At 33.2% G+C, this 15,000-nt stretch overlaps 1 protein-coding gene across 3 annotated transcripts in view; it reads right to left on the bottom strand.

The window, feature by feature from the left end:
• LOC115209514 (acetylcholine receptor subunit alpha-type acr-16-like) overlaps positions 1 to 15,000 on the bottom strand; it is a 619,054-nt gene that overhangs the window by 55,700 nt on the left and 548,354 nt on the right. For all 3 annotated transcript variants that reach the window (XM_036501210.1, XM_036501209.1, XM_029777942.2), the window contains 2 exons: positions 11,895 to 12,156; positions 10,727 to 11,000 (listed from right to left, as the gene is read on the bottom strand). In XM_036501210.1, coding sequence (XP_036357103.1) covers positions 10,727 to 11,000; positions 11,895 to 12,156 — 536 coding nt within the window. The remainder of the gene's footprint in view (positions 1 to 10,726; positions 11,001 to 11,894; positions 12,157 to 15,000) is intronic.

The raw sequence follows: 15,000 nt of genomic DNA, 5'->3' as shown, positions 1-15,000 counted from the left end.
CATATATCGGGTTTATTATCGTGAGGTTGTGGATTCCATTCTTGGACCGGGCTGTGTGTTGTTTTCTTGAGAAAGACACTTAATTTCACGTTGCTGTCGAAATGAGCTGTGACGTCACTGGTGTCAAGCTGTATCGGTCTTTGCCTGTCCCTTGGACAACAGCGGTGGCGTGAAGAGGGAAGACTGGTACGCATGGGCAGCTGTTGGTCCTCTACAAAACAACGTTGCCCAGACTTGTGCCTCGGACGGGAACTTTCAATTCCATGGTCATTCGTGACGGAAGGGGATCTTTAACCTATATATGCATAATTATATATACAATTAAAAATGACACCACCATCACCATTGATATATACTATAAACACCCGACACAATACCTGAACTTTAAATACACGCATCAATACTTGAACTTTAAATCGTGCCATCCTACACATACAAAACGCAATATCCCATACTGCCTAGCCAGAAAAATTCGTGCCATTGAGGAAGATGTGAATACCAGAGACAAACGCCTAATAGAATTCAAAAAAAATTCTTCCGAAAGAAAAATACTCGCCTCTACTTATAGTAAATGGTATATAACGTGCTATAGAAATACTCATACAACAACTTAGGGCAACCCAAGAAAGAGGAAAACAAGAACAGGTCATACTATTTATAGTGACATACAATCCGTGTCACTAAAATATCTTAACCATTGCCAATGCAAACTTGCTGATTATTGCCCATAGTAATGAATTAAAGGATACAATCAAGGATCGAGCTATGTTTGTAAGTAAAAGACAGCCGAAAAACTTGAAACAATTATTAACAAAGGCCAAGTTTGACCTAAGCAACAATGACAAATCATTCATTGTATCTAAATGCAATGATAATCGATGTGGTACATGTCAGTTCATACACACCGGTCAATATATGAACACAAAAACCGGAAGAATATTTGCAAATGCCAATAAGAAGTACAAAAGCAGAAATTTAATTTGCTGCATCAGAAACCCAAATTGTGAAAAGATATACGTTGCTCAGACTGGGCATGCATTATCAGAACGTTCACGTGTGCGCAGACAGTAAATTAGGGATCCTGATGCCCGTCAAATCCCTTTAAGCGATCATCTGTCAACATGTGGTCAGAAAATGTTTATGATATTCCCATACCACAAACTACACAAGTCATGTGAAGTCTAGAGAAAAGTCAGAGAAAAGAACTCTATTGATAAATTCAAGCCCGTTTTAAATGGACAATAATAATATTAGATATAGTAACGGTGATAGTTGTAATGATGATAATAACAATAATAAGTACTACGGCTTTACTACTACTACCACCAACACTACCACCACCACCACCCCCAATAATAAAGGTGATGGCGATGATGGTGGTAGTGCGAACCATATCAGTGTTGACTTGATTCAATTGTAAAATTTCTGGAAAATTGTTGGATTAGTAGCAATAAAATTCAATGAAAACAGGAATGTTGTTTACTACAAAATTCCTAAATATAGCCAAACAATTATTGTTTTAGGTGCGGTCAAATAAAGAATCCTTGATGTGCCCACCAAACCGTGACGTCTAAGTCGCAAACTAATTTGCTAAAATATTTCGTTGAAAAAAACCAAAAAAATAAACGAGATAAACAAGTTGGTGTATTTACCAAACCGTGACATCTAAACCACATACTGATTGGCCAAAATACAGTTCGTAAGATTCAACCTGTTGGAGATCACTGGAAGCTATTTAAAGGACAAAGCTAATCATTTCAGTATAGTTGTCGACTGTGGAATTTCATTGATTAATATATTCTTCTATACACAATCATACAAACTCGGATATATATATAAATGCATTTGCAAATAGATCCATTTTACAAAGGAAGCAACTCACTGTTTACAGGTCGTTAGTGAAATACTGAATAAACATTCCAAAATGTTTTCATTTGTATGATAGGATATATGCAAATAAGCCAGATGAGTTCTCCTACATTAGACCTCTACATAGAGAAATGTAGCCATCAAATATATGGACATAAAGGAGTAAGTTGTAATATCAAATAATAATGAAATGAGTCTGAACTCACCAGCTGTTCTGATAGTTTAGCAAAGACTCTCTTAAAGGTATGCAAAAAGGCTGTGTCGAAAACTATTGAAGACATTTCTCGTATATAGCAAACTTAAAACACAGGAGTTGCAAAACTGCTGCTGACGTTACCCTCTCAGAGGAGACATTAATTTTAAGTGTAGATCTTAAATAACTGTGCTAGAGACACTGCTGTTCATTGTGGCTCTCTCAGAAATACCCTTCGTCATGCAGGCAGTTACTTGCAGCTGCTACTGTGCCTATATGACTGCATCACAGGCAATAAGAAATGTTTTGAAAACACAATATTACAGCGAGATCTAAGTTCAAATAGGCTGAAATAAACAACATACAGCTCAACGCTGGAAAATTATTAGCGCTTCGTTATCAGCCTACAAACACATTGCCATTAGAATACGCAGGACGAAGAGAGATAGCGAACCTCGGGTCTTAATCAGTGTGTAACCCGTGAATCATAGTGATGAATGATGCAACGTTCTATGTGCTTAATACTAAAATGACAACTGGCTGGAGGGTTTTATTCTGAAATCATGCAAACCAAGAGAGTAAGGGACCTTGTTGGTTTTGTAGGGGGCACTTGTTTTCTGCTATCTGGAATATTGCTCCAATTATAATCGTCTTATATAGTGTCAAACTAACGGAGCAACTTGAAGCAATCCAACATTCTTACACGAAAAAGAATGCCTGGCGGAGGCTGAAGCAAACCGAGGTCCTAATTCCTAAAACGAGGACGTGAAAAATATGGAATTGTGTGTGTGTATGTATATATATATATATGTTTGTGTGTGTGTGTGTGTAAGTGTGTGTATGTGTGTATATTTGTGTATGCGTGTGTGCGTGTGTATGTGTATAGATAAATAAATGGATCGATAGATATACATACATTCACACACATACGTACACACAGCTTTTGTTTCACAAGTTGGACAGCGACTATACTGAGAGATATCTTGAAGGGTTTAGTGGAACAATCGGCATTGGTTTGTTTACGTAACTTAACGAAGCAGCAAAAGAGACCGTTAAAATAAACATCACACTTAAATAAGTATTGGGATTGATTTGTTTGATCAAAATTCTTCAGGGCGGCGACCCAGCATGGAACAGTCTAATGACTGAAACACGTATAAAACAAAGATACGAGATAATGAATTTTCTAACCCATACCTTAGGTTTCATATTGCTTATCTTCTGTCGACAAGCGGACGCATTTGTATAAATTACTAGTTGCTGAATACACACAGGTGTTTGCACAATTTTAAACGCAAGCATACATGATTAATACGATCTATGTAAATATATTCGTGAGCATTTGTGAGCTTGTATATGAGTGTGTATATGAACGTGTGCGTGTATGTGTAATTGTGAGTGTCAAAGTGTGTTTATAATTTTGTGTATGCATATTTTTTCATGCACTATTATCTGTGACAATAGGATAAAATGATGGACTTTAGTTGCCGCATAGTGAGTTCAAGCCGAAGGATAGCTCAGTAACTTTTAAACTACATATTCTTTCGTTTTATGCTCTCTTTTTATCACAAAAGGTTCACTGCAATTCATTACTGGAAGACATATATCTACTCACAAAACATACGTGTTTATTATATGTAAATAGATAATTATATATTCCATGTAAGTATTTATAAATGCGTGCATGTACATACATATATATATATATAAATGACATATCTTATACACATGTTATATACGTTATACCATATATATATATATATATATTATATATATATATATATAATATATATATATATATAGATAGATAGTTTTTAATGATTAGCTTGTTTAAGGTGAAAGAATATACAGTAAATCACGAGAAGCTAGGAATTACGTTTTGGGTAATTAAAGTGTATTCATAAATTACACTAATCATAATATGCTTACATACATACATACATACATACATACATACATATATATATATATGAATGTGTGTGTGTATATACATGTATATATACATACATATATATATATATATATAGATATATATATATATAATATATATATATATAATATATATATATATATATATATATAATATATATATATATATAATATATATATAGATAGATAGTTTTTAATGATTAGCTTGTTTAAGGTGAAAGAATATACAGTAAATCACGAGAAGCTAGGAATTACGTTTTGGGTAATTAAAGTGTATTCATAAATTACACTAATCATAATATGCTTACATACATACATACATACATACATACATATATATATATATGAATGTGTGTGTGTATATACATGTATATATACATACATATATATATATATATATATATATATATATATATATATATTATATATATATATATATATATGTATATATCTATATATATACACATACGTACATGTACACATATTAGTGACTTCACATTTTTTAAATATTAATGCATTCAATTAGAAAGGTATGATACACAACAATACCAAGAAAGATTGAATATAATTATATTTCCTGGTTAAGTGTAGTGGAAGATATGGAATATATATATTGTCTGCACTTTAATTTTTTTTATTACATTTGTACGCATATTAATCTATATTTGTATAGATACATGCATACACCCACGTATATAAGCATATATTTGCATGCATATACAAATTTATATAGAAATTCATATATTTACTTATATGGAAGGATAAATTCGTATTTATATGTGTGTGTGTGTGTGTGTGTGTGATGTATAATATATATATATATATATATATGCAAAGAGAGAGAGAGAGAGAGAAGAGAGAGAGAGAGAGAAGAGAGAGAAGGGGAAAGAGATAGGGAGAGGCAGAGAGAGAAAGAGAAGAAAGGCAGATTTACCCAAAGAATGTTTTGAATGAATACACACATACATCACACATTCATGTAGATATGAACGTGAAAATACCCTTCACTTCTGAAATATACTCGGGAAAAAATGCTCGTCATTGTTAATAAATGTGAAAAAAACATGCGTGGGTAATGAACGACTGGTTCGGCATCAGTATTTGATACGGTATAACGACGACGCAGAAACGCATTCATCCCGAGGTTTGTATGGGCTCTTTGATAGCCCAATGAGATTTTACAAACAAATTTTCTGTAGGGATAATATTCTCCGTCGGTTATTTCCCCAGAGAAATGTTTCCATACGTCCAAGTATAACGAAAGCATTAAAATATTTCGAATAGGCATTTAGTGCTTAAAAGCACAGAGAATCAGAGACAGAGGGAAAATTGTCCAGCACCGGTGGTAGTACTGCTAGAGGGTGATTAAACAATGATATAGAGTAAAACACTGACTACTAATGCACAGGTGACGCAAACAACACGCAGATGAAAATTAGATCTTAGCGACCTGCTGGCAGTATTAGTATTAGTTTTAGCACTAGTATGTGATGCTTTCTCAAGACAAATTCTGCAGTATTGCGGTGTTCTTATAATAGACTCACATTCAGTAAGATATAAAGGTTGCTATTTGGTACTAACACTGTTTTTGTCGCTAAAATCTAATATCAAATACACACGTATGTACGACAGAATGAATAAAAGTGTGGATGGGGTAATGCTGAAAAATAGATGGAGGTAGTAGTGATGTTAGTGATAATGGTGTTGATTATGATGATGGTGATTAGGGTAGCGTTGTCTTTGGAAATGTTGATGGAGATGATGTTCATAAGCTTATATACGCACTCATACACACACATATACGCGCATACACACACACACACACATACACACACACACACACATATATATATATGTAAGTGTACGTGTATATGTTTGCCTGTATATATGTTTAGAGATGTATATGTGTACTTGTGAACGTGTACACACACATACGTATACATACACACACACACACACACACACATATATATATATATAAATATATATATACATACTTAAGGGTACTGTATAAACTCAGAAACTGATTCTGACTCCTACATATTGCTATACATACACACATTTGCATACATGAAACAAATATAGTCACATATATAAACTCTCTCTCACACACATGCACACACATTACTATACACACAAAAAAACAACATATGTAACTGGTTATCGTTGTGGTGTAAATATGAAATTAATATGAAAATCAATAAAATGAAAAAGTAATGAAGAATTAATGAAAAGCAACAAAAAATTTATATATATGATGCATAACAAATTTACATATATAACACACTAAATTGGTAACATGATATATATTAACTGTTACTTATATATAATATATATATATATAATATATATATATATATATATATATATATATATAAGATTAATTAAGGGTAGAAATTGATATTTATCAATTAAGACCAGTGGTCTAGCATATTAAAAAAGAATCCGAAGATTAAAATATTTATATATACCAATTAAGGACTGAACACGAAAAGTGGACAGTCAACATGCTAGATATAGACGTCAAATCGCCATTCACCACAAAAGATTATGTTCTCAGATCAAACTCAACACAAAACCATAGCAATAAACAAGTGAAAAATATACGAAATAAAATAATTACCCATGTACTAAATTAGTTTCAGCTGTTATTTTCCGCAAGGAAAACTGCAGCCATCATCAGCATGGTCCGTTATAAATGTAATTTGATGGACTAGATGCAAACACGATACCGAAATATCGCGTGCATGGAGTTCAGCCTATTACATTAGAATATATCTTTCAAATGCCTCTACTTTGGCGCGTTGGAACCCGAGAAAAACTTTTTTAATATGCTAGACCACTGGTCTTAATTGATAAATATCAATTTCTACCCTTAATTAATTTTATATAAATAAATATGTTCTCTAACCGATAAATTAACTGCTGCTAGTTATTAGCTGCAGGCTAGTTTTTCTCGGGTTCCAACGCGCCAAAGTAGAGGCATTTGAAAGATATATTCTAATGTAATAGGCTGAACTCCATGCACGCGATATTTCGGTATCGTGTTTGCATCTAGTCCATCAAATTACATTTATAACGGACCATGCTGATGATGGCTGCAGTTTTCCTTGCGGAAAATAACAGCTGAAACTAATTTAGTACATGGGTAATTATTTTATTTCGTATATTTTTCACTTGTTTATTGCTATGGTTTTGTGTTGAGTTTGATCTGAGAACATAATCTTTTGTGGTGAATGGCGATTTGACGTCTATATCTAGCATGTTGACTGTCCACTTTTCGTGTTCAGTCCTTAATTGGTATATATATATATATATATATATATATATATAAGTATATCGATATACGTTAAAATAACCGCAGTGCAATAAAAGGACGAAAGAATAAAACAAATAACACGGCTAAAGTTGCAAAATATAAATGATATAATATATAACGTGTGTTATAATGAAATAAATGATAAGATATACATCATAATATATACTATAGAAATTATGAGAAGCATGTATATCAGATGTATAAAGTATATACCGAATATACAGGTACAGAGGTTATGCAGTAAACATACGCACTCACACACACACATACACGCATGCATATAGGATGATACGCAGGATTCAAGATATACACAAACGTATGTTTAATGATAAAAATAAAGTTTAAAGATATGAATATATTTTAATGACATACAATATAAAGTCATCTAATATAGTATAAAAAGTGGTGCAACTATCTATCTATCTATCTATCTATCTATCTATCTATCTATCTATCTATCTATCTATCTATCTATCTATCTATCTATCTATCTATCTATCTATCTATCTATCTATCTACCTATCTATCTATCTATCTATCTATCTACCTATCTATCTATCTATCTATCTATCTATCTATCTATCTAATATATATATATATATAATATATATAATATATATATATATATAATATATATATATATATATAAGAGAGAGAGAGAGAGAGAGAGAGAGAGAGAAAGAATATGTGTGCTTTATAACTAATTAAAGAATGTGCTGTATAATAAAAAAATATTGAAAGATAATGTATACACCACACATCCGCGCTCGTGTATATATATACATACAGAGAAAGAGAGAGAAAAAGAGAGAGAGACAGTCAGAGAATGAGAGAGAAGACAGAAATATACACCACAGGCATGCACATAAATACACACACAGACACACTGAAATACCCAAACTTATGTCAAATAAAAACGAATTAATATAATAATTAGAAAACTACAAAATAACATGCAGAAATTGTTACTAGATATTATTACGATAGTATTAGTTATGTTTTGTGAGAGGAAATATATGAAATGAATCTTGTAAAGTGCTCATATAAACGTACTAATTTGTTTTGCTTTTCTCAGTTGATTTATGTATATAGACAGTTATTCAAATCGTCGGTTATTGGAACTGTCTGAAGAGTATAGATTCTCAAGTCTACCTTTAAAGAACTGTTCGATCATTCTGTTGAATAGCATATAATAGTTACATCGTATGTTCAATTTTTCTGCTAGACAGAAGTGACATCTATTTGATTCATTGCTGTGTATGCTGGGGTCTTTCTAATGATTGACCATTTCATCACAGCATTTTCTTTTCATCTTTCAGGATCCATATATATTGTGTTAATGACGTAGTTATTCTATACGGAAAGTGCCAGAGGAAAATATATGTTGCGAACAGCATTTAATGAATTGTTTGATTCACTTTTTGTCTTTGTCTTTGTTATAAAGCAAAATATTTTTTTATACAAATGCATTAACAAGGCACTTTCCATTAGGAGACGAGAAACAGAGATGCTACAATAGCTCAGAAAAGAAAGTTCAGTCATATTTATAGTTACCTGTTTATGACACCTTGCACTTATCTTTGATAACAAAGTTATAAGTTCAACTCTTCATAATTTTACAGCATTTTAATAAACAGCTTATAACATCTATGTTCGCAAGGAAAATGGTAATACAGAATGTTTATGTAACGGTGAAATTTAGGCACAGGCGTTGCTGTGTGTTAAGAAGTTTGCTTCCCAATCACAGGGGTCTGGGCTCGGTCCCACTGCGTGATACCTTTGGCAAGTGTCTACTCCTATAACCTCGGGCAGACCGAAGCCTTGTGAGTGAATTTGATAGACGGAAACTAAAAGAAGCTCGTTATGAGTGTGTGTGTATGTGTATGTGCGTGTGCGCGCATGTGCATCTTTGTTTCTGTATTTGTCTTCTACCACCGCTTAACAACCGTTATTGGTTTGTTTACGTCGGTTTGTTGCAGTTCGGCAAAAGTGACTGATAGAATAAGTACTAGGCTTAAAAAACGGGTTAAGGTCGATTCTATTTTTCAAGGTGATGTCCCAGCATAACTTGATAATTCGAACTCGGTGGGAATAATCATAGAAATAAAGAATAGCAGCGAAATACCACATGAAATTTTGTCCGCTGCTCTACTGATTCTTGTAACTAATTTTGTCTTAATATTATTTTCTTAATAGTTGCAAAGCAAAATTGATCTCAGCAGAATTTGAACTCAGAACATAAGCAGCTATAATTAAATAATGCTAAAAATTTTGCCCGATGCTCTAATGATTCTGCTTAATATATTCGTTTGTAATATAGGAACGATACTTGAAATTTTGGTGGATGGGTTAGTCGATTAGTTTGGAATTGTATTTAGTCGATTCTGAAAAGATTAAAGGCAAAGCCGACCTCAGCGGGATTTGGACACAGAACGTAAAGAGCCGGAACAATACTACAAGGGACCTTGTCCGACGTAATTTACTGCTCATCACGGGCTGATAGGAGACTCGCAATGATGATAATAATGATATCGAGTTTGGCGCATGGTCACACATCTGTAGGTGAGGATGGCAGCTGTTGACTCGTATACAAATCTATTTTTTTGTTGTAGGCACAGGGCCATTCTTTTGAGGGGATGCATAGTCGATACCATCGACTGATATATTATTTTAAAGAAAAATTGAACTCGGCGAGATTTGGGTTAAAAATATGAAGAATCAGAACAAATGGCGCAAGATATTTTCACCGAAGAATCGCGAACTAAAAGAACGAGGAGGAGGAGAGGAAGAAGGAAGAGTAGAAGTAGTAGTAGTAGTAGTGAGAGAAGAAGAAGAAGAAGAAAAGAAGAAGAAGAAGAAGAAGAAGAAGAAGAAGAAGAAGAAGAAGAAGAAGAAGAAGAATACGTCTACATCAAAAGAAAAATGAATACATCGATATGAACTTTGAAGACGGTGAACATATATATATATATATATATATATATATATATATATATATATATATATATATATATATATATATATATATATATATATATATATATCAGAACATAAGCAGCTATAATTAAATAACCCACAAGTGTAAACAAGAGAGACAGTGAAAGGCAGAAACAAGGAAAATGCCACTCATATTTGAACACTATACAAATATTCCTTTAAAAAAACTTTTCTTTTAATTTTTCTAAATTTAATTATTTAATCGTTACAGTTGAAAAGGTCTCAAAATGACCGAAACCGGTACTGAAATGTTCTTTATAAAATTTTTTAGCATTTTCTATCTTGATTTTTTTTCTCATATATATATATATATATAATATATATATATATTATATATATATATATATATATTATATATATATACATACATATGCGTGCGTGCGTGTATTTATGCATAATTAATAAAGAAATTGACTCACCTATAAGGGGAACAAAATTAGAAGTAGCCGGCATATTTTCAGCAATCAGTAACATGAATACTGAAAAGGCAAGTAGCACAGTTAAACCGAGGGTAACTTTTTCTCCACTGTCTGGTCTCATCCAGAAACCCATCAGTGTCAGAATAGATAACATAACGCACGGAATGATGACGTTGTATGTATAATATAGAGTCCGCCGTCTCATATGGATATAGAAAGTGACATCTGGGAATGGTTCATCACAGCAAGCGTAGTACACTACATTCTTTTTTACCTACAAAACAGTTAATATATATATATATATATATATATATATAGGTAGAGCGAATATTAAAAATAACAAATAGCAAAACAATAAAAGTCAAAAGGACGTTCAGATGGATTGTATTGCATTAGCTTGACGCTCAATGAAGGTGGATAAAAGAGTTGGTGTATAACGACGTTTCGAGCTTGGCTCTTTGTTCGAAAGAGGAGAGAAGAAAGGTCTGGAGAAGGAAAATAGTTCAAGGAAAGCGTGTGTAGGGTTACATGGTGATATGTAGATATAATTCTTTTTCTTTGGTTGAGGAGGAATTGATTCTCGAAGTACATACATAAAAAGTTATAAATGATGTCTGTATGTCAGTATATATATATATATATATATATATATATATGTGTGTGTGTGTATGTATGTATTTATGTGTATATATATATATATATATATATGCACATACATACATATATATACAGAGGAGTGGCTGTGTGGTAAGTAGCTTGCTTACCAACCACATGATTCCGGGTTCAGTCCCACTGCGTCGCACCTTGGGCAAGTGTCTTCTACTATAGCCTCGGGTCGACCAAAGCCTTGTGAGTGGATTTGGTAGACGGAAACTGAAAGGAGCCCGTCGTATATATGTATATATATATATGTATGTGTATGTTTGTGTGTCTGTGTTTGTCCCCCCTAGCATTGCTTGACAGCCGATGCTGGTGTGTTTACGTCCCCGTCACTTAGCGGCTCGGCAAAAGAGACCGATAGAAAAGTACTGGGCTTACAAAGAATAAGCCCTGGAGTCGATTTGCTCGACCAAAGGCGGTGCTCCAGTATGGCCGCAGTCAAATGACTGAAACAAGTAAAAGAGTAAAAGAGTATATATGATTTAGTGTGGATATTTTTGAAACTCACCTTAACATCGACTAAAAGCCATTCACCGTTAGATACAAAATTATCCAGATCGATAGCTTTTTCGCTGTCATGTACATTTACTTGAAATCCGTCATAGGCCCATGAACCAAGTTTCATTCGACAGATCTGGTCATCGAATGGGAAATATGTAATTTTGATGTCACAGGTACTCCTGAGTTTGACAATAGGTGGCCAGAACACTGTTCCGTCGCTGTGGACCATGGTCAATGCTTGCATGTAGCCATGCGTATAATCGTCAGCACTAGAATAAATAGAAAACAAATAAGTGAAATTTTTATAAATTGATTTAAACAATAAATAAACAGTTTACATTCTTCCTAGCGATACAATCGGCTTTTTCTATTTTCATCAGTCTGAAATGAAGAGCTAGGGCCGGAGGTTTAATTTATTCTTTCACCACAGCAAATAAACTTAGGCATATCGGTTGATTAATTTTTACTGACATAGATCATTACCAGTTTCGTTAGCTTTCCGAGAGCACCAAGTTAATGAATGAAAATTGATAATATTTTAAAAACATCACACCCCGAAGAAGAATTAGCATATATACTTCCGGTCATGTAGTGCGTTCCTTCCTTCATGCTCACTGCAGTAATTTACCCGCAAAAATTTCAGTGGAAACTATACCAATGAATTTTAAAACAAGTTATTCCTTGAAACAATGAAGAAACCTCCATTTGGCCTGCCCAAAACACTAGAAATTGCTGCCAAATAACCCTTGAATCAATAAGAGGGAACATTCGATAATGTGTCTTAAAAGAGGGGCACATTCGATAATTGGTCATGGCTGGATTGACTTTGATCGCAGGTCTACACTGCTCGATGAGGATCGAATCGGAACTAAGCTAAATAGCAACAGGAGACAATTTGTCTTGCTTTCTCTACTCCTTTTCTTTTGTTGAGTTCTAGGATCATAATTATTTTCTTCCCCGCTAAGTGGGGACGGAAGCATATCGTACAACTCTTTCAGGAAAGATCTCAATCTAGCTGACTACATTTCCACACTAATATACACGACAGTATTCCTTCCTCTGCTGTCTCCAATGCTACCCATGCACAAAGTTTTTTTAACGATACAGTACTTGCCACGCGTACTTCCTCTCCAATGTGGTGGATTTCTGCGGTCACATTATTTCGCTTACTTCTCCGTTTCTGCTGTGATATTCATTTGCTTCATTTCTATTCAACACCATTTTAACACCTTTTTCTACACCTCACATATAGCCTCTTTTATTTCCAGTAATTCTCACATTATATAAACAACTGGATTTACAACTATAACTTAACGTGGCAACTTAACTTTAACAACTATAAACTCCTTCACTTATGATGTTAAAGGCAGCTGGAGTTTTGCAGTGGTACTATACATCCTCAATTTTTGTAAAACAGATCGTAATTGCAAGCCCCTCATATACGAACCTGCTAGCTCATTTTTTCCTTTCTCTCTTTATTTGTTATATCACTAGAGGTTCCGAAAGGCCACATTCATAACAACTCATTTAAACTTCATGCCAACCTGCAGATATCAGTGACAGTTAAAGTATATTTCTCTCTGGAAATCACTTAAGATATTAATATATAGAGCCAAGGCTGCTCTTAATTACCTATTTCTGCAGAAATTGGTTCTCTTTCAATTTCAGATCAGAATTCCTTACTGCCTTATAGATAGAACTTTGGTATGCTGTAAACGTTGGCAGAATAAGTCATCAAACCGAAAATCTGATGTTTTTTTCTTATTCTCTCCTTGTTTCCAGTATGGCAGTAATGTCATCTAAAGAAGTTCGCAGCAGGGATACCAGTGTCTTCCGATCTTCATTCTTTCCTAGAAGTTTATTGCACTTCTCAATGCCAAATCTATAGGTGCAGAGAAATGGTATATCTTAACACGATGGTCGAGTGTAGAAATATTTTCCGACATCCATTTCAGCAGCACTCCTGCCACTAGTTTTGTTCGATATCACTTCAATGCTACACTGAGAAGTGATATCAAATAAAACTAATCGATTGATGATGCCCTCTCTGCCTTAGGCCGTTGCAGACCTTTCTGCCGATCAATCGTCCTGTGTCACGATCCCTAGTTCATACGCTCGCTGCAGTAAACACATAAACACCTTTGAGGACGAGGTATTGTTTGTAAATCTTGTATGAGATACCATTGTTGCCTGGAGAATATTCAGATTACGCCTTCACAAATGTATCGACTTCTCTGATACCGCGTCCGAAAAACAGAGCTGAATCTCTTGTGCAAGTGGTAATAATGCATCAGTGATTAATTGTACTAAGAGGATATATATAATATATATATATATATATATATATATATATATAATATATATATATATATATATATATATATATATATGTCCGAGTAAATATTATAAATTGTTCTCGTGTTCTTCCTTAGATTTTCACGAAATGGATTATAAGTGTTTCTCTCCCTCCTTTTCTCTCTCCCTCTCAATAAAAACATACACTTATATATATGTACACATATACTTGTATATATATATATATATACATATATATATATATATATATATATATATATATATATATATATTATATATATATATATATACACACACACATATATATATATGTGTATACTGACAGAAATATATATATACACACACACACACACACAAACATGTATATATATACACACATGTACGTATTTAGCTAAATATACCGACCCAAAATTACTTTTTTCCTTCTTTAATGACTCCTGTTCAGTTCTTAATATTCTAAAGTTATAAGGTGAGGCATAATAATAAAGAAAATATATTAGGAGATTCAATAAAAAAAAAACCATGGTGTTAAAAAGAATATAAATATCTTGCTCCAGAGGGCTAATGTCAAACTGTTATGAACACATTGAAAGGATAACTGTCAGATCTTCAGGTAATATATATACATTACAGAAATAGTTGCTTGTGACATTTAGTACATATAAACTTTGACTAGTAAAGGAAACAACTAACAAGAAATCGTGAAGAATAAAACCCACTAAAACCGCTACAAAAACCAAACCAAGAAAACAATTACTCAATTTTCTGAAAACCTTTTTGTTCTATTCTATGTCTGT

Source organism: Octopus sinensis, linkage group LG3 (genome assembly GCF_006345805.1).
Source record: "Octopus sinensis linkage group LG3, ASM634580v1, whole genome shotgun sequence".
Classification (NCBI taxonomy): Eukaryota; Metazoa; Mollusca; class Cephalopoda; order Octopoda; family Octopodidae; genus Octopus; species Octopus sinensis.
The sequence above is the reverse complement of the archived record's forward strand: the minus strand, read 5'-3'. Positions and strand labels throughout refer to the sequence as shown.